The 27,123-nt window shown below is 39.8% G+C and overlaps 1 protein-coding gene across 1 annotated transcript; it reads left to right on the top strand.

Moving 5' to 3' along the window:
* Window positions 1-12: 12 nt before the first annotated feature.
* Window positions 13-20,682, top strand: scn1laa (sodium channel, voltage-gated, type I-like, alpha; the record flags this gene model as incomplete). The annotated part of the gene is made up of 25 exons (XM_080838234.1): window positions 13-273; window positions 757-875; window positions 1,043-1,135; window positions 1,301-1,429; window positions 1,588-1,679; window positions 2,694-2,912; window positions 3,307-3,382; window positions 3,510-3,651; window positions 4,311-4,517; window positions 4,929-5,192; window positions 7,337-7,454; window positions 7,561-7,796; window positions 7,944-8,117; window positions 9,028-9,390; window positions 9,505-10,002; window positions 12,878-13,007; window positions 13,204-13,358; window positions 14,098-14,271; window positions 14,502-14,621; window positions 15,992-16,261; window positions 17,448-17,501; window positions 18,191-18,328; window positions 18,699-18,803; window positions 19,124-19,394; window positions 19,487-20,682. 25 exons carry the CDS (start codon window positions 13-15, stop codon window positions 20,680-20,682), a joined length of 5,604 nt encoding a protein of 1,867 aa, XP_080694360.1.
* Window positions 20,683-27,123: the final 6,441 nt, after the last annotated feature.

Genomic DNA, 27,123 nt, shown 5'->3' with positions numbered 1-27,123 from the left:
CATGATGACAACATGGCACAGCTGCTTCTGCCACCCGGACCAGACAGCTTCCGCCCGTTTACTCGTGAGTCACTCAGCGCTATCAAGAAGCGCATTGAGGATGAAGGCCCAAAGAAGCCAAAAGACAAGCGAGCCAAAGATGAGGCAAACATCCCCAAACCCAATGGAGACCTGGAGGCGGGGAAAACCCTGCCCTTCGTATACGGGGACATACCCCGAGAACTGGTGTCCACGCCTCTGGAGGACATGGACCCTTTTTACAGCAACCAAAAAGTGAGTATTGTTGGTTTTTGATTGGTCCACAAGAGGAAGCTGGCTCGGATCAATTTGTCCTAACTAATGGCGGATTGGTCTCTGGTGCAGCGATTGTGGCTGGTCACTCGTTGCATAATTGCCTACTGGATGCACAATTACTAGCTGTCCTTTTGGTGTTTTTTTCCTGCCTTTCCCCATTACTGTGGTAATTATCATCTGATTCAGGATGCTGATAATTACTTCCTGTGTGAAATTATAAAGTTGTTGCAAACAAAGCAAGCAGTGCTATTCTGTATGAGTTCATTATGGGACAACCAAAAGTTATTTTTATCATTGCATACACACACATACACACACACACACAGACACACACACACACACACACACACACACACACACACACACACACACACACACACACACACACACACACACACAAATGTGTGTGTATGTGGGTCTGTACCATATCTTCCTCTGACCCTTCTCTTTCTTTCTTTGCAGACCTTTATAGTATTGAACAAAGGGAAGACGATCTTCCGCTTCAATGCCGAACCTGCCTTGTTTATTTTAAGCCCCTTCAACCCTATTAGGAGATTAGCTATCAAAATTTTGGTGCATCGATATCCTTTTCAAAATGCCACTTACATTGAATGTTACAGTGATGTGAAAAATTCTTCGACAAGTCGACCAAAGTGCTTACAACAGAAATGAGATGCCTGCCAAATGCTGTTGAAAACGTGAATATTCATTTTCTTATGAATGCTTTTCCTTAACTGTGATGGTTTACATTGTTTAGTTTTCTGATCATGTGCACTATCTTGACCAACTGTGGGTTCATGACCCAGGCAGAAAAAAACAAAGACTGGACAAAGAATGTGGAGTAAGTATTCTCAAACAACCTGCATGTGCACTGTGTAGCAATTCCACGTCAAAGCTGTATTTAATTTACGCATTTCATACATTCCAATAATTTCACCCATCAACATATAAGGTCTTCAGTGTGTTGTTTTCTCACACAATAGCCTACTCTCTTGCATTGTCGCAGGTGGACATTCACAGGAATATACACTTTTGAATCCCTCGTTAAAATTCTGGCAAGGGGCTTTTGTGTGGGCCGGTTTACCTTTCTAAGAGACCCATGGAATTGGTTGGACTTCTGTGTTATTGTCATGGCGTAAGTATGCAGGCTCAAGTCGCCATTTGTCTTAGAATATGTTAATTGTTTAAAAATGAACCGAGAGCTGTAGAATATTTTGTGCATGGAAAGTCTGGGAAGTGCATGCTGTTCTAGAGTCTCTAACCGTCCTATAACTCTGCAATTTGATTCTGCAGGTATGTAACAGCGGTTGTAGACCTAGGCAAAGTTTCAGCTCTCCGCACATTCAGAGTATTGAGGGCTTTGAAAACTATTTCAGTAATCCCAGGTAAGCAGTGGCTGCAGACAGATGGTGTGCTGCCCGGCCTGCGGCCTGCGGTCTGTGTGTCTGCTCTCCTCCTCGTCTCCTCCTCTGACTGCTGCCTGTGCTTCATGCCACTGCATCTGTATCCCTTCCAACCCCCCCTCCCTCCCTTCCCTTTCCCGCAGATTTGTGACAGGGTTTGTGGACCTGGGCAAACTGACTGCACTAAGAACATTCAGGGTACTACGAGCCCTCAAAACTATATCAGTCGTCCCAGGTGAGAGTCAGGTGAAAGGCTGAAGGGTGACAGAATAGCCAGTCAGCCTTAACCAGCCCCCCCCCCCCCCCCCCCCCAGTCACCACCTACAAAGCGTTAGTTCAGTTATATACAGACAGCCAAAGCAAGAAACAAGTGTTTTTTTTTAGTGAAGAAGGTTCATCACCTGTTTATTTTTTTCTTCTCAAATTCTCCCTAATTTTCTTCTTCATTTTTTCTCTATTTTTTTATTACTTAACTAACATATTAAGCCTTGAGAATGGCATTGACTTTTGTTTGCATGAGGTACTGAGCATCCAAAGCCAGCCAGGATGTTTGATTGCATGGGTAGGGCTCAGTTCTTTTCTTCCCCTCACTTTGCTTTGGTTCAATGTTTGTGATTTGTCCCACTGGTTCTAATCTAAGCTAGTTTTCATCATATAGTTCAATTATTAGATATACATCTCTTTCTTCTCTGCGCTTTTGTAGCATATTTTTGAATTCACATTTTACATAAACAGTCACAGACAAAAGTTCCTCATCCAATCAGTTTAATTTCTGATGCAAACGCTGCGTTCAGAAGAAGAAAGCTAATTTTCTCAAAGGTGGTCTTCAATTTTTGCCCGTGACTGTAATATAACCTGTTCTAATGGGATGATGAAGAGATGATAGTGATATTTATGAAGTGTATTGTCATGTCCATTGGTCAGAGGGTCACCTGTAGAGCCTGAATGGAATGCAGTTTACCCGCTATGTATAACTTGCTCCATTTCATCCAACAGGGTTGAAGACTATTGTTGGAGCACTCATACAGTCAGTGAAGAAGCTGGCTGACGTCATGATTCTCACCGTCTTCTGCTTAAGTGTCTTTGCCCTGATCGGGCTGCAACTCTTCATGGGCAATTTAAAGCAAAAATGTGTGAGAATGCCGAACCCCTCCAATTACACCGAATCAAAAATCCTGATAGAAAGTCTAGGGGAAAATATATCAGATAATAAAGGTGAGCATGATTGAAAGACATTCATTTGGATTTATGATTGAATAAAACTAATAAAACAGGGTTATACAGAGCAAATATGAAAGTAATTGTACTTTCAATGATGTCAGATGTGGATCATCTTATGTTTATCTATTGTTTGCAGTCATAATTTTTTCAGATGCTTTCTGGCCATGAACGTCTTGTTAAACGACTCAAAGTGTATGTTTGTACACAGACCTTAACGTCATGTACAAACTGCCTGTATTAAAGGCTTTATAGGTGTCTTTTTTGTTTTGTTTTTGTGTATCACCAAAGACATTTTTCTTTAAGGCATTATCTCTTGCTGTAAAACTGTGTGTGACAATTCCCACAGGGATACATTTTATAGTCCTGTCTTCTGCTGCATTTTTTCCAGAAAACTTCTACTTTGCACCAAATGAAAAAGATGCCTTGCTGTGTGGATTAAGCAATGACCCAAGCAGTGGTGCTGGGTAAGACTCCAACAACCCGCCGGTTGATACATTGTGCCCATATAGCCTGTCTCTCTGTTTCATACACATGTGTGTGCAGAGACCCAGGATTTAACAGAGGAAGTAATTGTAAATTAATCTGTTCCAGGCTCTGCCCAGAGGGATATATGTGTTTAGCAGTGGGTAAGAACCCAGACTACGGATACACGAGCTTTGACACGTTTGGCTGGGCCTTCCTGTCTCTGTTCAGACTGATGACACAGGACTACTGGGAGCGCCTCTACCAGCAGGTGTGTGGACTAGCTTCCTGACTCATTTATATGAGAAGGTTATTTCAAAGGATGCTTTGTGTGCAGTTTGTTCTGGTGCTTTTGATGACGTTTAGGTCTGGTCTACATAATACGGAGAGCATCCATTTGTCTTGGATAGCTTTCATATAGGCTATTCGTACAAGTGCTGTTGTCAATGCCTTGTACAAACCCATTATTGTAGTGAACAGGTGTGTTTAACTTGAGAGGAACCGTTTTGTATGTAATGAAAAGGATAACACAGAGGTTCTCAAAGCAAAAAAAGCTTATAGTTGAGTACTTTATTGGTAAAAGCGCAGCCTATTCTGTGGTTGACAAATGGCTGATCTGATAACAATGGGGGAAATGACCTTCGCATGTGAACACACAACATTGCATGGTTCATGTCCAAAGATCCACTCTATCATATTCTTCTCAATGAGTTCTCATTAGGACACACAGAATCTCTCAGAAGGGCCTGTATTCTTTAAAGAGACTCAAGGTCTTTATCTTTCTCTCAGAGCTGGTCAGTTTTTGAATTCATATCAACTGTTGTAGTTTCACCAGAACACAGTCATGGCTCAATTGAGCTTGGGCAGGAAGGGTTTTTTGAGGCTTGTAAGCGGCAGGTAACCATAGTTCTGCTGGGTGTTTGTCTCCAGACCCTCAGGACAGCAGGAAAGCCCTACATGATGTTCTTCGTCCTCGTCATCTTCTTGGGCTCATTCTATCTGGTGAATCTGATCCTGGCTGTGGTTGCCATGGCCTACGATGAGCAGAATCAGGCCACCATAGAGGAGGCGCTGCAGACGGAGATGGAGTTCCAGGCGATGCTGGAGCAGTTAAAAAGACAACAGGAGGAGAGTATGGTATGGGACAAGTTACAGTCAAACAGAGAATATCTTGATCTACTGTGTGCCAGCATAATGTGTACTGGACAAAAATGTGCCAAGCTAAAGGAAACTGACACTAGTGTTGACTGATATCACCAGCCTATGTTGATAGTGGCATCATGGGTTTAGGTAATCAATCATATTTGTAAACATACTGGCAGGGGACAATATTTACAGCTTGTTGTTCCTGAAACATGAACCATATTACAATTGTGTTGAAACAAACAAAGAATACAGTATTGGCCATATTTCCCAGAGATGTGCTAAACTAAATTGGCATAGATAGGTCGGTCGATAAATAATACTTCAAATCATCAATCACATTTGACTGACTAGATCTTACTGTGATTTGCGTGTCTGTGTATCTGGCTCACTCCTGCGCAACAGGTCATGACCAAAATAATAAGTGATGGCGTAGAGTTGAACGAGGCTTTGTCGGAGACATCTTCAGAGGCCTCCAAACTTAGCTCCAAAAGTGCTAAGGAGAGGCGCAACCGCAAAAAACGCATGAAGAGTCGAGATGGGGAGAGGGGCGGCAGTGAGCGGTCGCAGAACTCCGAATCAGGAGAGGACAGCGTCAAAAGGCCCTCTTTCCGTTACTTGGACGGCAGTCGCCTCTCCTACAAGGAGCGTCATTCATCTCCACATCAGGTTAGAGTGCCCTTTCTCGCTGTTTGCCACTTGGACTGGGTAGGGCAGGAACATGACGTGACAGGTGATCCAGTATGAATGGATCTTCACATATTGTTCTTCATGTCATTGAAAGTTTTTATAGAACACTGTAGATATGAATAACAATTACATAATGACCCTCCAAACACCAAGATTGTGCCTTTTTTACCATTGACATTACTCTTTTGCTACATCTATCACATGCTGTCAGTATATTTTTATATATGGTTTTATTTATTTTTTGTTTCATCTTATATTCCATCATAGACAACATTGTTATTATCATCTATTTTGTTATTGTCATCATTACTTTCTATTGGTCTTCTCTTTTTTCAATCATCATCATCATCATCATCATCATCAGTGGGAAAGCATCTGCATTCACTTGCCGTTGCCATCTTTAAGACATTTACTGCATTAGTATGGGTACCATGGGTACCATGACCATTCATTATCATCACCATATGATTCTTTTCCATCGCATTTTCATCATCATCATTTTAATCATCCTACTCATTGTCATCAGTTTCACTGTAATCACCAGTCAACATCAGATGTGGGCCTTCCCTTTTGCAATATTCATCGAGACTGAGGCATGTCTTTCTCTCCCAGTCGATCCTGAGTTTCCAAGGATCCATTTTCTCACCTAGACGGAACAGTCGGGCTAGCGTCTTCAGTTTCCGAAGCGGGGCGTTCAACGAGAGTGAATTCGCCGACAACGAGCACAGCCCCTTTGACACGAGCAGCCGTCGCAGCTCTCTCTTTCTGCCGCAGAGGCCCCGCTTCAGCCACCGGAGCGGGCTATTGTCCTCCGGAGGGGTGGCTGGGGGATCGCTCCCCTCCTCACCCCGTTGCCTTCAGGTGCCAGTGGTGACGATCGACGCCCCCTCGTCTGGTGGTGACGTAAGGCCCTGTGTTCTTATGGGCTTATGCAGAGCCAAATGTATTTGTCGGTCGTCATGACCTTATGTCTGCAAAAAATGTGGGGATGGAGTTCATTTCTGATGTCCGTTTTTGAATTCCTTTGTTATTGTTTGTGTTCTTTTTTACCATCAGATTATTATTATTATTATTATTTTTAAACACAGTATCCAGATGTCCACAAAACATTTTGATGCAGCTAAATTTAGATGAAGAGGCTGTGTGGTAACAGTGTTACTAGATTAGACATTTGTCACCCAGCTGAATAATATTTCTTGACTGAATATAGAATGAATAGATCATTTTATAGATCATAATAGATCATCTTTATTATAACAATAACTTAGCTGTTAAAATATAGTAAACACTAGTTTAAAAGAATACAAGAATATGATGTTTCATAGAAATCAATGGTTCAGTTTTCTTTTTATTTCCTTTTGTTTCTAAAGCATTTTTGGAAGCTGCACATTTTCATTTTCATGTCAAGGATATTTCCTTTCTCCTGCACAACCATCATTTTTGTTCTTGTTCTGCCAAATTGATTTGATTATATGTTTGATGTTTTTAATTTGATTTTGTTTTAATATAAGAATGTTTTATTTTTGTAAATGCCTGAAAATAATGTTATACAGATACATATATATTCTTCAGGTGGTGTGAATTTATTTAATTAATGTATACTCCCTGGAACAGAAGTTGACGTCCTCTTGCTGACCCTACATCAAACATATCCAGCGACTATCCAATGTGGCCCCCTTCCACTTCTTCCACTTCCTTGCTTTGTGTGTTATACTTAAGCAATATAGCACGAGTGGGAGTGAGGTAGGTAAGGGATAATCCCACGGGTGGTGTTCGGCCGTAGCCACCGAGGCCCAATGAGTTATTGATTATCCCTTACCTACCCCACTCCCCCATATAATAATCTATGCAAAATAATGCAGTCTTCACCATGCAAAGTGTTTTATTCACTCATAGATGGATCTCAAAGAGCTAGAATTGAGAACATTTGTAAAGCCTTTTTAGTTTGGAAATGAGAATGTAAGGTTAACATACATGTACTTTAGATACTTCAGAATCTTTGCGTGTGGGGTTATTTTGGATGGACGGATAGACAGACAGCTAGAGCTAGCACTTTTCTATTCATTTGGAAGATGTGCTAATGCTTGCTGCTCACTGCGCTTTGAATTGTCCTCCATCCCAAGGATTCTCCAGGTTCCTTCAGGAGGGTCAGATATGGTTCTAGCTCTGCAGACTTGTTAGATGAGCGGGCACTGAGGCAAAGAGCCCTGAGCGTGGCGAGTATTATGTCTCAAGTGGAAGGTATGTGAGTCTTCTCTCTGTTCCTAGCCGAAGTCAAGATTCATTTTGTTAGTACAGTCCACTGCTAGGGAACATCTTTTCATGTCCCACTGTCTCAATACAACAGAACTTGAAGAGGCAAGACAGAAGTGCCATCCATGTTGGAATGAGGCTGCCAGAACTCTTCTTATCTGGGACTGTCCCTTATGGGTGAAAATCAAGAAACACGTCTACCGTGTTGTGAAGGACCCCTTTGCTGATCTGGCCATTACCATCTGTATCGTACTAAATACAGTGTTTATGTCAATGGAGCAGCATCCAGGAACAGACTTGCTAACACGTGTTCTATATGTAGGAAATCTGGTAAGCACTCCATATTTGGCTTGTTTTTGTATTTGTCAGTTAATTCTTGCATAATTGGTGTTAAATTTGTCATAATGAAGGAATCCATTTATTTTCTTAATTTATCTGATTATTGAATGGCTTCACTGATGATGTTTCTATTGACAGGTGTTTACAGCTATCTTCACTACTGAAATGATTTTGAAGATTATAGCTATGGACCCATACTATTATTTTCAAGAGAGATGGAATATATTTGACAGTGTTATTGTCAGCTTGAGCTTGATGGAACTTGGGCTGGCAAATCTATCTGGGATGTCTGTTCTCAGGTCGTTCAGATTGGTAAGATAACGCTCCCAAATCAACATTAGATTTTACGGCCAATAGACTGACTATCTACTGTTTTTATTAGTGCTGTCAGTTTAACACGTTATTAATGGCGTTAACGCAAACCCATTTTAACACCGTCAATTTTTGTATCGCGCGATTAACGCGTTGTAAAAAATATATATTTTTTTAGATTAACGTTCTTTTTGCCCTCCCAAACTGTGTAGTAGGCTAACGTTACTTTTGAGTGAATGGTGAGCGCGATACGGCGAAATGGATGATAAAAAGCTTCTGAATAGAAAGTTTACCTTTAAAAGTTGTGTTGTGCAAAAGAAGCAAGCTTCACTGTTGTCTGAAAATGTCAACAGGCAGCTGGCTGAAAGCACAGAAGTAGTAGGCTTACCTTTTATTGGTAACCTAACTGTTAAGGTTCATTGTTTTTGAAATAAGAGGCCTGACTTATATGTTCACAGCAAACATGAAAAAAGAAAATATAAAGCCATGGTTTAACTGCACTATAGGCTGAGTCCTTGTTTATCTGAAATGTGCACTTTATAATTTTATTTTGTTGTTTTTCAATAAAATAAAACATGACATAAAGCAAGCCAATTCACTTTTCCATGTTGATAAGGGCATTCAAATAAAATAAAAATGATGGAAAAAAAATATTAAAGGGACATTTAGAATAGATACAAATTTGCGATTAATCTCGATTAATTTTGAGTTAACTATGACAAAAATGCGATGAATGAATCGCGATTAAATATTGTATTCGTTTGACAGCACTAGTTTTTATATTTTTTTATTTTACAGTTTTAATAGACCGTACAGTTTTATGCCATCATTACTGGTTTTAAAGTCTAACAATGGCATTCCAGTGTTTAAGGCAATTCTATTAACTGTGAAAATTATTTTTTATTCACAGTTGAGGATCTTCAAACTTGCTAAGTCATGGCCCACTCTGAATATGCTGATCAAGATCATTGGGAACTCAGTAGGTGCCCTGGGCAACCTGACCTTGGTGCTGGCCATCATTGTCTTCATCTTCGCTGTGGTTGGCATGCAGCTGTTTGGCAATAGCTACCAACAGAACAAATGCAATATCACAAGAGAGGCCACAGGTTGTCGACTTCGCTGGCACATGGGAGACTTCCCCCATTCCTTCCTGGTTGTGTTCCGAGTGTTGTGTGGCGAGTGGATTGAGACCATGTGGGATTGCATGGTGGTACACAGCCCATTCATGTGTGTCATTGTCTTCATGATGGTCATGGTCATCGGAAACTTGGTGGTATGTTAGTCGGACACCTGTCTCTAAGACTGCTGAAAGCAAGCATATTTACTACACCGCAAGTATGTCTTTGAGTCAAAACATGTGTGTGTGTTTTTTTTTTAAACACCGCAGGTCCTTAACCTCTTCCTGGCACTGCTGCTCAGCTCGTTCAGTGCGGACAACCTGACAGCCGTGGAAGATGACAGCGAGACGAACAACATTCAGATTGCCGTGGCTCGGATTCATAGTGGCATTGTTTGGGTGAAACTCAAAGTGCGTCACTTTTTTCAGAGCATCTGCATAAGGAAGAAGAAGCCGAAGAAGCCCTTGAGCAAGGTCAAGTCCGGGGACGACCATCCCAAGGACAATGGAATCTACTTTTCCAACCACACCACTGTGGAGTTCAGCAAAGACCTGGAATGTATAAAAGAGGGCAATGGAGTGGCTACGGGGTTGGAGGACACTGCAGAAAACTACATCCTGTCCAACGAGGACGTCTACTTGTCTTTCATCAGCAATCCGGACATGACGGTCTCAGTGCCCATTGCTGCAGGTGAATCCGAATCTGAGAACCTCAACACAGAAGATTTCAGTAACCAGTCGTCTGATATAGAGGATGACATCAAAGAGGTAAGTAAAAATGAGATTAGCTGAATAAGGTCTTCGTAGTTTGGCAACTCTCATCATTTCTCATCACTCAAAAATGGCTATAGTTTTGATGATTGTTTCAATTTAAAATTGTAACTGTTTTAATTAAAGCTACTTTAATCTAATTTTAAAATCTAAACTAAAAATCTAAATGTCTTATTAATTACAAGAGAGTGTATGCTGGTTTAGCATTACAATGCCCAATATGAATTCCTCATTAAACAGTTTTTTAGCAGGGTAGTATCAGTCATTTGTTGCATCAGTACTGCAGCACCAAAGCACTCAGTCCAATGACCAAGTCAACCAATATTAGCCAGTTACATTCCAGATCCCTTGAGTCACTAATTTCATCTGTGACCCCTTATTAAGCTCCTTAGAAACAGGAAAATATCGGTCTCCAGATTACATTATCTGCCATTTTAGGCAGAGTGCGCTGGAGCTATCTTCTCCTCAGAGAGTTGGATGTTTCCTTTCAACCATTTTCCCTAGCAAAGGATGATTGGGTAGGAGGATAAGAAGAATAATTCAGGTAGATTTTATAGTCAAGGGTTAAAGAGAGCACATGTTCAACGTAACCACAATGCATAACAAAATCAATATGAAAGACTTATGTGCCAAATGCATTCTCTATGAGCTGAAGCTCAGAGCCATTTTATGGGACTATTGCTATGTATTAGCTGTGTGTGTGTGTGTCAATGTGTGTGTGTAGTTATACATACAGGGTGCGATTTGCCGGGGGGGATGGGGGGGATTTACCCCCCCTCTGGTTTTTACATCCCCACCTCAGCTGGATGAATTTCATACATGGGGGTTGTGACAGCGTTTTCTTACACTTGCTTACATCGCTGGCACTAACGTTCACCTTACCCGAACTGTCGGCATCTCAGAATTCGCTGGCTTTGCTAATTTCCGTGTATAGGCTACTGTACAATGAATATGAAAATATTTGTTCACTGAATTAGTGAGTTCTGTCCAAAACAGTTGCGTTTCAGTTTCAAAGTTTCAGTATTTCAACGTGAATGAGAGGGAGCACAAGAATTGAGCGTCTAGCAGCGATTATCATATCATAGACATATATGATGCATGTATATGAAGAGAATTAGGCCTATTGCTTGTTTTTTTTTCATGATTAAAAAAAAAAAAAACATCCCCCCCTCTGGTTTTTGGACAAATCGCACCCTGTATACATATATACAGTATATTGGTTTGTGTCTCTCTGTGTGAGGTGTTACACCTGAATTATGACAAAATGCAAATGTGACTACAGTACTTTTGCCCATAGACAAGGTGTCATTCTTTGCAGTGTGCATCTTACATTGCTTAACTCTATTTGTAATTGCAGCAGTCTGAGACACTGTCACAGTGTTCAATGACAGCAGACCTGTAAGACCCCTTTATTATACATACCACAAACCATATTGCATACTGCCTGCCCCATTGTTTTTAAAATATATATCCATATCTCTGCCTCAGGATATGTCCATTTCCCCATCTCATAAGCAGTAGCTTATGTCTTGAATCCATTTACATTACTACTATCTCTATGATGCAAGGCTTCTTTGTTATAGCTTATCTCCCTATGACAGGGAAGTACTTGTGTCATTTGATAACCTATGATTCTTTTCTTGCTTTTCTTGTGTTGGTTTGGTTCCTAAGACTATAAGAACATTCACTATTAGGTCACTTTTAGAACATTGTTTTGACACCAAGGATAGGTGTTCACACAGGATGATGTATAGGTATTCTTTTAACTATAATATACTGTAAGTTATTTAGTTTTTTTTAATATGGGATGATGAAATCACTGACCTGCGTTGTGTTTGAGGTGTAACATTGATAGGACTTACATTTCATCTATTTTTATTGTTAGTACATTTTATAAACCTAAATGTAGTCAACCTTTACTGTGGAACCTTTCAAAGTAAATGTGACATTAAACAATAATAAAAGAAAATAGCCAACATTTTGAAGATTTTTTTTTTTTTTGCTGCCTCACCCAGAAGCAATGTCTGGCCCTAATGAAAGGTGTTGGCAGTGAGAGTGGATTTGACTCGCATGCTTACATCATTCCCACATGCTGCATTAGCTTTAGCCATGGTCACATGATGCACAGTCCTGGGAGGCAGGTCAGGCAGTTGGTCTCACAGTGTTTTGTCAAACTCATCTGAAGGACACAGAAAAAGCCCTTAAATTATAGGCGCCCTTTACTGTCTACATCAGCACCAAGAGTTAAATGGAGGATGGCTCTCATGTCATTTTATAACACTGTCACGTAGAACCTGCTCAGGGGTGACTACAAGCAACCTGAATGCCTCCCATGGGCTAGTACACAGCATCCTGTTAGGCTAATGCAAATAACATAATTGAGGAGTGATTATAACATCTACAACATCTTGGAATGAACACTTGTGTTTTCATGTCATCTGTTTTGAGGACACGTCAGGGTATCGTGGCTAACTGGTCCGCTGGACTTCATTTCACTAGACATGAAAATACTGAGCCACATGAAATCACTCCATGTCTTACTCGGGTATCACAGAAATGAGAATGCAAAGTTCATAATGCATGTGCCATTAACAAGCCAAATCAATTTTACCCACAGTCTTTGGATGGAACGTTGTAGAGGGCTCTGCCAAATATGTGGTTATTATTCACCAAGAGCTCACCACGCTCACTAGCATATCAAACATCTGTGGGTACTTTTGATCCATAGTGCATGAACTATTTACCATAGAAATTATCAGTACTGTCTTTATCATGACATACTTAATTTTAGGGTTAGGGTTTCACACTTTGAGTAAAGCTGTAGCATACTACGTTTCAGTGCTTTGATCCTTTTATCTCCTGTTTGCTCTAGAAGATGGAAGAGGAGGAGGGTGCTGAGTTCAGCTCTTCAGAGGGTAGCACAGTTGACATCAGAGAGGGTGGAGAGTCTATGGACCTGGAGCTTGAGGAGTCCATGGATCCTGAAGCTTGTTTTACAGCAGGTAAAGATGGATACATTTTTTTTTCATTATATCTTTATAGGAACCAATGAGAACTTAGTAATATCAATTTACAATGAGATTATAAGTGAAAAGAATGTATGGTAATGGTATCACAGAATGGCAATGCATGCGTTATTATATATATATATATATATATATATATATATATATATATTATTCTATTTTTGCATATCAGGTTGTGTCCAGAGATTCCCCTGCTGCCGTGTTGACATAGAGAAAGGCTTCTGGAAGTCATGGTGGACCCTAAGAAGGACATGCTTCAGAATTGTTGAACATGACTGGTTTGAAAGCTTCATCATCTTCATGATCGTGCTCAGCAGTGGTGCACTTGTGAGTGACTGACGTCATGTAGAATATTCTTATGGGTCCAAGTAGACTCTTCAGTATTCCCATCCAATAATGTGTACTTCCTTGTACACTTGTTTTAGGCAAGGTTTCAATTTTGCAATTAGCATAACTTTAGTTTGACAAACAATTTAGCTGGATATACTGTAAGTATGTCTAATCAGGGATGCACCTAGACATTTTGAGGTTGTTACATTTTCAAGTATGTCTTTGTAGGTAGCATGGTTCTATAATATCAAACTGATCTCACTTCAGCAACGATATGCTATTGAATGGCTTATTAGCAGGAACAAAATAATAATTTATCAATCAATTTCTTCCAGAGGGGCAACCTAGCCAAAGAGGGTAAAGGAAATGTTGCTTACTTAAGCGCAACATTCTGCATGTGCATAGTCTTATTGCAAAGAAACATATGCCTAGTACCAAAGCCTTGATAATATTCCCATAGCCCAATGAAAAAGTGTGACTATGCTTTTGCAAGCATGTATTGTGTGTATAGTCATATATCCTTTTGTTGTTTTAAATGAATAGTGTTATTATAATTAACTGTGTTCCTACACTAGTTGAGATATTTGACTAGATGGGCCAGTTCCTTGCTTTTGAATATTAGTTTACTAATTTGCATTTTCATACATTATTATCCATATGTAAAAATACTGTCCCATGAATTGTTGCTTACTAATTTAGTAATCTACTGGTCATCATTCTGATTTTTCCCAATCAGGCATTTGAAGACATCTACAATATCCAGAAACCAACGATAAAGGTTATCCTGGAATACTCCGATAAAGTATTTACCTATATATTCATCTTGGAGATGTTGTTAAAGTGGGTGGCCTATGGATTTGTCAGATACTTCACCAACTACTGGTGCTGGCTGGACTTCATTATAGTTGATGTAAGTTTCTGTACTCTCCACGTGCCATATCTGACTTTACATTAGGGTCAGCCTCAGACAACTCAGCCACAATGTAGCAAAGGCTGCCTGATGCTTTTATCAAGTTTGTTCCTCACAACGTTGTGTTTTATCTGATTGAATCTGATGGAATCTATCTGAGTGAGAGTTGAGAGCCGACAAAACATTGTCTAAGTCCTTTTTAATGTCCTTTGGGTTTTTTTTGTCTCTAGATCTCTATTATCAGCATGGTGGCCAACGCTCTGGAGTACAATCAAGGTGCAATTAAGTCCCTGAGGACACTAAGGTCTCTAAGGCCCCTCAGAGCCATGTCACGTTTCGAGGGCATGAGGGTAAGAGCCATTGAATCTATGGCACTCACACAGACATACAGACACAAAACACCCACATGAAAGGACACACACACACACACGTACACAGTCATAGAGACACAAAACACCCACATGTAAGGACACACACACACAGATACACACACACACACACACACACACACATGTACACAGTCATAGTCAGCGTTTTTTTTGCAAGCATGTGCATGTGTGATTAATTACAATGCTTTTCCTCACCCTGCCATCCTTTTTTCTGGCCAAATGTCTTCTTTTTTCAGAGCTTTTGGGAATAAAAATCACTGTCAGGGGGAATGTAATTATTGTATACTAATTGAATCTACATGACTTAATGACCTACCCATTCTTTTAAAGTCTACACAACTGATCACTGGCCCCTGAATTTAGCAAGACCTAGCCTTGTTTTGGCATCTGCCTGAAAGAGTATGTGTATAATCGTCACTCAACAGTCTGAAAAAAAGTAGCTTTAATTACGACAAAAGGATAATTATAGACTTGGCTGCAGGTTTATTTGAGACTATTTCCCTCATTCTACTGAATAGCTATAATGGAGCAGTTGTGGATACAGTAAGCATGCAGATACCTCAGTTTATGTAATGGGGTGGGGGAGGGGTGTCGGGAGGAAATCAATGTGTTTCCTATTGATGAAATGTTTGCATGTTTGGTGGGTTGAGTTTCCAGAGCTGCTGTGACAGTGGCCTGTCCTCACGTGGTAGTCACTGGATTCTCCTGTCTGCATGCTCGCCTCTCTTCTCTCTGCAGTTATATTGATGTTTCTCGTTATCTCTCCTCACACTCTCTCTCTGTCTCTCTCTCTCTCTCTCTCTCAATCTATCTATCTATGGTCTCTTCTACCTTTACGTCTCCTCTGAAACTGTACTGAGTTTTGGTGTTGCCTACCAGGCCTGGATTTAACATGATTTTTTTTTTCATGTGTCATTTTTTTTCATTTGCAGTTAACAAAATTTTGTGACTTCACCGTGCCTCTACAAGGTTTTTTCTGCTTTGTTGTCTCACTTTAACTTTACACACAGTAAACACCTTAACAGTGACCTAGGCATATGACTTTCCCTCATCTTTTCCTCATCTTTTTCCGAATACTTTCCTCTGTTGTTGTTGTTTTTGCTTTAGTTGTCAATGGTGTGTGCTGTAATTCACTCTTGTGTTGTGCAGAAATTGATATGTACTGTACACTGGCAGTATATCACTTCACTCTTGTGTTTTCCTATTTTCACCACAACCGAGTCAGACTATTTGAGTTAACTAGTGTCTAAACTATAAAAAAAAAAATGTATCACTGTCACGGAAATCAGTGTTAAAATATTACAATAAATAATACATTCTTTTGCCTTTAGGTGGTGGTGAATGCTCTGCTGGGAGCAATTCCTTCCATCTTCAACGTCCTGCTGGTCTGTCTCATCTTCTGGCTAATTTTTAGCATCATGGGAGTCAATTTCTTTGCCGGAAAATACCATTATTGTGCCAATGCTACCACAGGAGACGTGTTTCCCAGAGAAATAGTTGCAAACAAATCAGAGTGCAACAGGACAGACGGGGCTATTTGGAAAAACGTCAAGATCAACTTTGACAATGTAGCTGCTGGTTACTTGGCCTTATTGCAAGTGGTAAGGTTTTTCAATGTCACAGTAATTCACCAGAAATGGTGTTCTAGGAGGGGATCAAAAAGTTGAGCAAGACAATTTAGCAGTCATTATATGTAATCAGGTATGAGTACTGCAACTGTGGGTTTTTCTGCTCATATCCTGACAGTAAAATAATGGTTGTAATGGGGATGCAACTGGACTATGTCCATCCTGACACTGTAAAGGAGCTACATTTTGTTGAAACTTGTTTGTGTACTACCAGCATGGGCAACATAGATTAAAGATATGATTGTGAGTGAGGGTTAAAGGTTTGTCTGGGAAGTCCCACCCCTCTTCTTCCGGCCAATTTGATTTTGCCTCAGAAGTGGGTCTGGCAAACTTGCTATAGAAGTTAATTTCAGCATTGTAAGGATCCTTGGGGCAAATAACAAACTGGCTATTGGCTACCTGGCACGCCATTGGCGTATTTAAACTAACCACGGCTACGTAACCAAAGCTACGGCACGGACTGTTTTTAAACATTGGACATGGTGGCCGCCGAAGCACCGCAAATCTTCGATAAGGCAAGTTTTCTTTGAAAACAGAACAGAAACTTGCTCTGGAACAATTCATAAAGAAAAAATATGTGTTTGCTTTATTACCAATCGTTGTATCGTTGTATAGTATCGTTGGTTGGTTAAAGGCGAGTCCAATTACGTGACTGAAGTGGACTGCTGTTGAGTAGTTCGCCAGACCAACTGAGCAAATGAAATGCAGTGAAGGGGCGGGAAATTCCCAGACACGTTAAAGGTGGCTTCTTCCATAAATTACATTACATTTCATACGTTGCAAAAATCTTTTGCCTGTAGAGTATTATGAACACTGAGTTTACATCAAACTTACAAACAGATAATGTTGTTTGAAACCCAATTAGATAAACTGCCATGATTCCTTGTTGTTACTGATCAACTTTTAACCCAAATTTGGTTCTGTTTTTCAGTGCTGTGTATTGGTTCTGTTTTCAGTGCCTCTCATCAGTGCTGTGTATTGGTTCTGTTTTCAGTGCCTCTTACCAGTGCTGTGTATTGGGTGTAAATACAACAACACAAATGTATCCCGTCATTTTGTTACTATTAGAACTGATCTATAGAAGGCTATAGATCAGACTAATTGTTTGCCACATTCCATGGTGTTTTTAATTATTGCTTTTTTCTTTCTCTGTCCCAAGGCAACGTATAAGGGCTGGATGCCAATAATGTATGCTGCTGTAGACTCGCGTGCAGTAAGTAGAAGTTGCTTATGTGGCTCATTTTTATTTATTTTTTATGTAAAGATAATCGTCACTTATTTGATTTGGGAAGAGTCAAGGAGAATTGCTATTTGCACTTATATATGTGTAGTGGAAACCAGTCAAATATTTGTTGGTGTTGACATCATGCATAGATAGACAAATGGCCATGTCATGGAAAATCGTAGAGAAGAGTATTTTAAAACAGGGAGACAAAACATTTAGCAGAATCAGTGGTTGCAATTAAGTGAGTATGAAGCAATAAAATACATGTCTTTTTATGGAATTTTAATGCATTTAAACACTGTACTGTATGTGGGAATTCAATTCAATTCAATTGTATTTATATACAAAAAAAAATAAAAAAATTGTCTCAAGGTGCTTTACAGAGCCCAGTGCCTGGACCGCCTTAATGGCTCAATTGTGCCAAAATACTATACCCATCTACTAAATGAAATATACATACATGGAACATATACAGTATCGCTTAAGTAAAATATTCTGTTCAGTTAAATTCGCTGCCAGTTAAATAACTGGGTGGTCAGTGTTATGATGTTTAATTTTCACTACTGCACATTTCCAAGACAGCTGTTGGAGTAAACATTAAAGAAGGTGTTGAATCATGTTGTGGGTTTTGCTTGTTTTTTGTTGTTGTGATGTAACAAGCCCTTGTCTGTCTGCAGGTGAATGACCAGCCTGCGTTCGAAGAAAAAATGGTAGCTTACGTCTACTTCGTTGTGTTTATCATCTTCGGTTCATTCTTCACCCTCAATCTCTTCATTGGTGTCATTATTGACAACTTCAATCAGCAGAAGAAAAAGATAAGTCTTCTGAAGGGCATGCACTGGCTCATGAATCCAAATGTCCCCTGCTGTTACTGTTCTGTTACATTCATCTCTACTTGACAATGATAAAGCACAGAATTTAATTTAATTCATCTTCACAGTTTTCAGAGTCAGTAAAAAATGACAGATGTCTACACTTAATTTTGCTTTTCATTAAAAGTCTTGTTGCAAGTAGTGACTGTTTTTAAAACACTTGGGTTCTGTCAATGTCAACACGATTGTCTTCAATAACATATTAAACTTTTCATTGCCTTTATTCTAAAAAACATTTGGATGTTTGCAATAACAAATGTAGAACAACGGTATCTGTGGCAAGTATTTAACTTGTATGGTTTTCCCCCTTTACTTTGGAGGTCAGGATATCTTCATGACTGAAGAACAAAAGAAGTATTACAATGCCATGAAAAAGCTTGGATCAAAGAAACCCCAAAAGCCCATTCCTAGACCATCAGTAAGTCAGTAGTAACATTTTGCCATTGAAAAGTTCACAATTTAAAGCCATATACAAGGAATGTTAAAAAAAAAAGCACCGGGCCTGGTTTTATGCCTTGTGTTAAGGTGTCTAAGCACCATACTACTCCTGTATATCTATATCTGTTCAAATAGTTGAAAGGGTAAAGCAATGTGAGTGCATTTAATATTGACTTTGATATGCCACATACATAGGTCAGTGTGTCATGTATCATGTAAGTAACTTCTTATTCTTAATGACATCCACATTGGTATGCAAACTAAATTAGACTGTTTTTTTTTTCCTTCTTTCCTTCCCAGAACATGATCCAAGGATTTGTTTTTGATCTCATTACCAAGCAGGCTTTTGACATTTTGATTATGGTTCTTATATGCCTCAATATGGTAACCATGATGGTGGAGACAGAGGACCAAAGCGTAAAGAAGACGGAGATCCTTAACACGATTAACTTGGTGTTCATCGTACTGTTCGGCTCAGAATGTGTATTAAAGATGATTGCGCTTCGCCATTACTATTTCACTGTCAGCTGGAATGTGTTCGACTTCATTGTTGTCATCCTTTCAGTAGTTGGTAAGTACTGATTGTGGACCTGTGTTTCAAAAGAGCTATACGATAACATTTCAGGGCCCTGTCAGTTTCATCACTTCTCTCTATTCTTCCAGGTTCTTTTCTTTCAGAGGTGATAGAAAAGTACTTCTTCTCACCCACCTTGTTCAGAGTCATTCGACTTGCCAGAATTGGTCGCATCCTCCGTCTCATCAAAGGTGCCAAGGGAATCCGGACTCTTCTGTTTGCTCTGATGATGTCACTGCCAGCCCTGTTCAACATTGGCCTCCTGCTCTTCTTGGTTATGTTCATCTACGCCATCCTCGGCATGTCTTTCTTTGCCTACGTCAAGAGGGAGGACGGCATTGATGACATGTTCAACTTCGAGACGTTCGGCAACAGCATGATCTGCTTGTTTCAGATCACCACCTCGGCTGGGTGGGATACCCTCCTGTCTCCGATACTCAACACTGCGCCGGACTGCGACCCGGACAAGGAGAACCCCGGAAGCCTTAAGAGAGGAAACTGCGGGAGTCCGGCGAAGGGCATTGCGTTCTTCGTGAGCTATATAATCATCTGCTTCCTGATCGTGATCAACATGTACATCGCCGTCATCCTGGAGAACTTCAGCGTGGCCACGGAGGAGAGCGCCGAGCCGCTTGGCGAGGACGACTTTGAGATGTTCTACGAGGTTTGGGAGAAGTTTGACTCCAAAGCCACACAGTTCATCAACTACGACAAACTGTCGGATTTCGCGGATGCTTTGAACCCGCCTCTTCGCATGGCCAAGCCCAACACGGTCAAGCTGATTAGCATGGACCTTCCCATGGTGAGTGGTGAGCGCATTCACTGTCTGGACATCTTGTTTGCCTTCACCAAGAGGGTGCTGGGTGAGGGTGGTGAGCTGGACATCCTAAGGGGACAGATGGAGGAACGTTTCATGGCCTCCAATCCCTCCAAGGTGTCCTATGAGCCAATCACATCCACAATGCGGCGCAAGCAGGAGATCATGTCGGCCATTCTCATCCAGAGGTCCTTCAGGAGGTGGCTGATCCGGCGGACTATCAAAAAAGGCTCCAGCTTATTTAATTTCAGGGAGGATGATGAAGAAAACCCCCCGAACAAAGGCTCGATGGACAAATTGAACGAGAGCACCACCTCGGACAAGGGCTTGGACAGAAGCCCCTCCACACTGTCTCCTCAGTCCTGCAACAGTGTGACCCCTTCAGAAAAAGACAAGTATGTGAAAGACAAGAGGGAGCAGGAGGTGAAATGTAAAGACAATGACCAGGGAAGTGAAGCAAGTAAGTGAAGGAGCCACATGCTTTTTTTTTTGTGGCTAAAAATTCATAGCCCTCAAATGTTACAGCATCTAAACTCCCTTCCAGCTTTTGGATGTCAAAATAACAGCGCCTGCAGATTACTGCAATTAAAGATGACTGTTGGTGGCATTCTTAGGCATTTGGGAAAAACATCCTGAGCAGTTAAAAAAAAAATATATATATATATAAAATACAATATATATATATATATATATGAGGAACATGATGGTGGCTCATTCCAAAGTGCTCTAAGTGCTGTGGCTGTTTCATGTCAGCAAACTCTGTATTCTTCAGCAGCTCTCAAATGTCACTGCTGCAACCAGTGTCCGTCTTCAAAATGCCATACATGAAATTATATGTCATTTAAAAGCTGTTTTAATCTGTTATTGACAGTATGTTAGACTATTTGACTTTGTTTTGACAATGGGGCGACTGTGCTGTAAAAAAAAAAAAAAAAAAAAGGAGCATTTTAGCTTTAAATTTCAAAGTGCAAAAGATGAAACATCTTGAGACTTGTGTGTTCATCTCTTGCATGAAAGCCCAGGGCAAATCACACAGAGGATAGTGTGTGTAGCTTTAACCTCCCCGGTGATGTAGAATGGCTTTCCGTACACTGTGTGAGGTTTCTGTTATAGAAAGCTGAACTGCTCGAGGCTATGAGCATGTGCCAGTGGTTTCAGGCCAGATGCACATTGTACAAAAAATGTGTCTCTTGATAAGAACCATCAGTTTCAGAACAACAGACCGATCCCACAATAAACTATTCTTAACTACGGTCCAGCTTAAGGCAACATGTAGCAATCTATGACACCTGATCTGGAGGGGTGTGTTTCCTTTTCAAAGCATCACCGACATTCTTGTGCATTGTGAGCATGTCTTGTTTCCCCCCCGATAAAGCTTGAGATTCTCTGGGGTATGGTCATACCTCCAATCAGCAAGAAGGCTTTGGGCCCAAAACTGGTATTGCAAAGTACAAATTTAAAGGGGATAATGAAATGGCAACGATATTTAGAGCTTGATCTATATGTCGCTCTCGTATGTATGAATTATTTACTGTAGATATATGAATTCTAAAACATACAATATTTAATTGAGTTTCTTACTATATTGTACAATTTGTTCTACTATGTATTATGTTTATATTGTTTAAATGTACAATGTATGTCATGAAATACATATATATAATTTAATGTGCATAATGTATTATATTGTCCCTTTTGTGTAAGCAAATGCACCTATGCATATTGTTGGGAGTTCCTTGGTTTCACTCTATTCCTCTCTAATTGTAGTAATATTGTAATATATACATTTTGTCTATTTACTTTGTAAATATTTATTTGAAGAATTGTTTTTTGATGTATATGACGATATGTATCACAGTCTAAACTGCAGTTTTTATTCAGCTACTTCCTCAAGTGATCCAGCAAAAGAGATGTATAAATGAAATGCTGTGGTTATTATTATTATTACTATAATTATTATTATTATTATTATTATTATTATTATTATTATAACTATAATTATTATTGACATGTGCTATATCTCATGTCTTATATTGTTCATGACAAGCTCATAGCACAAAGAGTAAATAATGATTTCCAGGGCAGATTTCGAGTGAGCAAGGCAGGATATGATTGTGGCAGTGCATGGAATGCATGGAATTTAACACATCCTTCATGGACACTTACATTTGTTTACATTTTTATATATGTGTTTTTTCATCTGGTCATGATTTCCTTTTTTTCCATGATCCCTCTGCAGAGACCACATGACATGTTTTAATTGCAATGCTAAGTATATTACAAATGTCACACTGGCTCATTATGCATGTAATAAAAGCATTCATTATCTGTGTATAATTTATATGCTAACAGTATATGACATGTATATGCATGTGATATATTTACAAATAATGAATGTTTTGTTTGCACAGACACACTACCTTTTGTAATGTATGCATTATGCTTGTAGTGAATAATGGGGCTGCATGCACAAGACTGTTTTTTAAAGCCAAAAGAATAAAGATGCCATGTACCTCAGGTTGGTTTTTATTCCTTCACTTCAGAGTTTAATTCATCAACTTGTCTTATACAAACAGTGGTTTGTTACATGTAAGTGTGATGTTAAATTGAACTCCATGCTACTTCCAGAATTGTAGGTACTGTGCCAAAGCTGTCTTACACAATACATTATTACATGTGCAGGGAACAAAGCTGTTGTAACTTTTAATATAAAGAAGTGGAGTAGGCAAACAACATGTGGAAGTCCATGTCAAACGATGTCTAGAGAAGTTGAGTTATTTCAAAATGGTTAAGGAGCCACCAGATTCAGGTGCGCTTTGTGTGAAGCTGTAAAACTCCTGGCTCATTTGCCAGCCGGGCCACCCTAGTGGACAGCCGACAGGAAATGGTTCCACAGATAATCATGCGAATGAAAGATGATCTTTCAGTGCCATCAGCGATCTCTGCCCGACGCAGTGCTTTGCATGGCCCTGTTGTCTCACAAATACTGAGGTCAGACATGGCAGTCACATCAGTCTCCTGAGATGGACTCAAACATTGTTTCAGTCAAGCGGCTTTGTTTTGCAAATACTTGAAAAGCAAAAATGTCTGAGGAGCTCACTCCAATTACAGCATGTGACTATGACACTGCATTGCTGAACTTATTGTTGGGGATGTGACAATATGTCTGCTTTCAGTACGTATTCTTATGTACATTTTGTTCAGAATGCAGTTTTTCTGATGTTCAATGTATTGTTTTTGTTACAGCTGAGACTATTAATATTAATTAATAATTTTAATATTAATATTTTCTTTTAAGAAACTTTTTATTCCATCCCTCAGGTTGTCTCAGGACAAATGACAAATTGCAAATATATAATCTTTTAGTTTTACCATTAAGATTATGTATGCATAATTTCAAAAACAGTATATTTTGTTTTAGATTTTTGGTGTTGTAACTGGAGACAAAAACAAAGCTGGCATTGGACTCTCAATAATTCTACAATAAAGTGATTAGTATCTTCTCCTCATTGTGAACAACATGATGTCTTTCTAGGAAAGATGGGCAGGAGGTCCTTCCTCAAGTGGCTAACCACACATAATTACAAAAGCATTAGGACCCTGAGCTTTTTTCCAATCCCCCATTTTAATGAATGTTACTCCACTCATTTCAATTTCAGCTCAACCACAATCAGCATTAGTCCCACTTTACATCCGGAAAGACCCCCCGATTCCTGAGCATGTCCATTTGACAGAGATTGTAATGAGCACTTAACAGAAAATGCTTCAGCGCTGCATGATTGAAGTGGCCTTGCTAAACACACTCTCGTGCCATCCATCTCATACACTGTAGGAAGCAAACAAAATGTAAAAATAAAAAGAGTTGGTGTAGGCTATATGCATTGTATATACATGAGGGTATCCACCATTACATACCATACATTTCCCATCTTCAGCTAGGAAATATAGCCTACTACTGGTGTCTTAGGGCCTCAAAAGCTGTGGTTAGAAGATATAAACATCTTGTGTGTGAAGCTTTTGATAAATTATTAATGAGAGATAGAGGTCTTGCTTTTATCTGCGGTTCCATCCATTTGTTCTCAGACTAGAGTACACATCTAATTTCCACCACAAACATCCCTATTCCTGCACAGTATTAGTATCCTTAGAACCTGTAGCCAAACAATTTGGAAAATAGCTGACGTTTGACTTGTAGTCATCTGAAACCCATTAGCTTAAGCCATGAGGACTAATTAGGAATTGACATGTAGTGTTGTGTTTTTGAGAATATGAAGCAATAAACGAACAAACATTTTGCACATAACGGTTGCTTGAACAAATGCCCTAAACCTTGGAAATAAACTACAGCTTTTTCATATGGGTTGGACATAATGATATTGTCCAAGAAACATCATGTGAACCAGTAATCTGATATTTTAACAACCATTTTCCAGCTTCAAATCCTGGTACCCCACCTCTCACACATGGCAATTCCAAAGTGCCAGTCAGAGGAAAATCAATATGCTCTCAGCTAAAGCACAAACAAATGGATAAGCCCGACCACCTACAGCCCCCAGAGGCCACTGTTCCTTATTGTTTTCATGTGGTGCGAAGTAAGTGTACACAGCGGCAGCAGTGTCCCCTTCTCACTAGCTAGTGTTCCCTGTGTTGGAGGCAGGACCGGACACAGGGAGGTCCCTTCTCATTCAGCCATTGACATGAGTAGTGAGGTTGCAGATTCTCCCCCTCCTGTTGCTTGGCAACATGACATCACTGCTCTGTGTCTGTTGGGCAGGCCAGCTCCTTTTTTTCAGAACTTTGGCTGCTCTGCAAGCTCTCCAGTTAAAATCTGCCCTGTACCCTCACGTGTCTCCAAACTTTAGTCAACTAGCATAAACGTGAAAGCTATGAATCCAAATCTGTTTCTGATGTATGGAGACTATTCTCTGAATTAATATTCTATGAACTAACTAAGACCTATGCACCATATGCATCAATCAAATTAAATCCTACAGCTACTTATGAGCTATTGATATAGCTTATTAAAGCACTTACAGCAGTAGATAAAGTGGACTTTGTCAATACCAAATGCGTTATTGTGGTTACAAATGTAATTTTTAAAGAGGCATGAAGTGAACCCATGGTCAAGCGGTTGAAAAGAAAGGATGAGGCCTGTTTATGAGGGGCTCTTCTCAAGCTGGCCAGGCATATGAAATCCTAAAAGGTTTTAAAAGGGTCCTCTTAACCTCTATACACTTGCAACAATAGGTCTACAATTATGTGGTTCAGAAATACATTATAAAACCGACACAAACCTTTCTAGCTGATGTGATATATTTACGACCATGGAGAGGAAATGGCTCTGGTTGTACCAACACCATTTAAATAAATCAGTCATCCGCGTAGGACAACTGAGGATGCAAATCCACAATATTTAGCTGTCAAATCATATAACCGAATGGCATTCTTGGAAAGAGACGAGAACATTTTGAAAATTGCTAAATTAAACAGCAAAACAATAGGTTACAAGTAACAGGATAATGCTATTTCAAGCTGAAACAACCATCAAAGTTTGTCTCTAAGTGTTGATGTCTCCTGATGTTGTTTATAAGAGTAAGGTTACTACTGTATTTTGTTATGATGTGGCATATACATGAAAAAAAAAATTCAGTTGAACGATTATTAGTTGCTTGATATTTATGATTTCAAATCTGACTCTCAAATTTAATGAGGAATTTCATGGAAAATGCCATGCTTTATCCCAAAGGCATTCAAAAACTTAAATACAACAAAACTGCGGGGCAAATATAATGTAAACAGCCCCTCTTGGGCAGAAGCGGAGTCAGATACCAGTGCTGTCTGTCTGCTATATTCTTGGGAACCAGCTGAACCAGAGTCACCATGGCCGATGTGCAGGGCTCAATACCAACCTGATTTACACTCTCCATGACTGCCACAGAGAGTAATGATTATATGCCAGAGCCTGTGTGAAACTGTATCTGACAAGGCGTGTAAGGTCTCTCTTGGGACAACATCCCTGGGCCTACAGCGGGACACTGACCATTTGCACAACTCTTCCTAAATGTTCAAAGCTCAAGTTTCATAATCTCCATAATCAATCTTTTTCACCCAATTGTGTTTTGTAATACTTAACAACTTCGGGGGTGTGTGTTTCCTTTTAGCCGCTGCAGTTATGGTCAGCACTGTGTCACAAAGGAATACTATGTAAATACAAGCTAATGTCAACAATTCATATCACAACCGAATGGTTAGTGACAGATTCTGGTTTATGACTGAAAACCTTTTGTGAACTGATGTTTCCTGGTGGATAAAAAAAATAAACATTGATCCAGCTTTTGTCTGAATGAACTCTATTGTGCACAATCTATGCTTTACAGGGCAGATTGTGTGACTACCAACTCACCACCAAATGTATTCTGATGGATTCTATCTCAGAGTTTCAGATGTGTTCCAAACCACAGAATCTCACACAGATCATTTCCATTAATTTAAAGCACTGTAACCTCCGTTTTACATTATATGGAAATTGTGAGTTTCCACTGTGGCTCCCGCTTTTTGCCATGTTTTGTCTGTACAATGTTCCTTTCTGCCCAATGTTCCTTGGTCCATGATCCACATAATTTTCGGATGTTTCAAGCTGAATTTTGCATTCGCTGACATTTTGCAGGCTAGTGGACTTCAATGTACCAGTCAGGAAAAAATACATATCCAAAGGTTGTCACAGTCACATCACCATCACTTTTTAGAGGGATTTTTGAGGGATGTCCTTGAAGATTGTGAGACAACTGAAATTCACTGTAAAGAATCATGTTATATTAGATACGCCCTGCGTTTTAGGAGTACATGTTATGATAACAGCATCAGTACATGAAAATGTAGGCTTATAGGCAACAAGTGGAATATCATAGA

The sequence above is a fragment of the Sprattus sprattus genome, assembly GCF_963457725.1.
Source record: "Sprattus sprattus genome assembly, chromosome: 5".
Lineage (NCBI taxonomy): Eukaryota > Metazoa > Chordata > Actinopteri > Clupeiformes > Clupeidae > Sprattus > Sprattus sprattus.
This window is presented reverse-complemented; position numbering and strand designations above follow the sequence as displayed.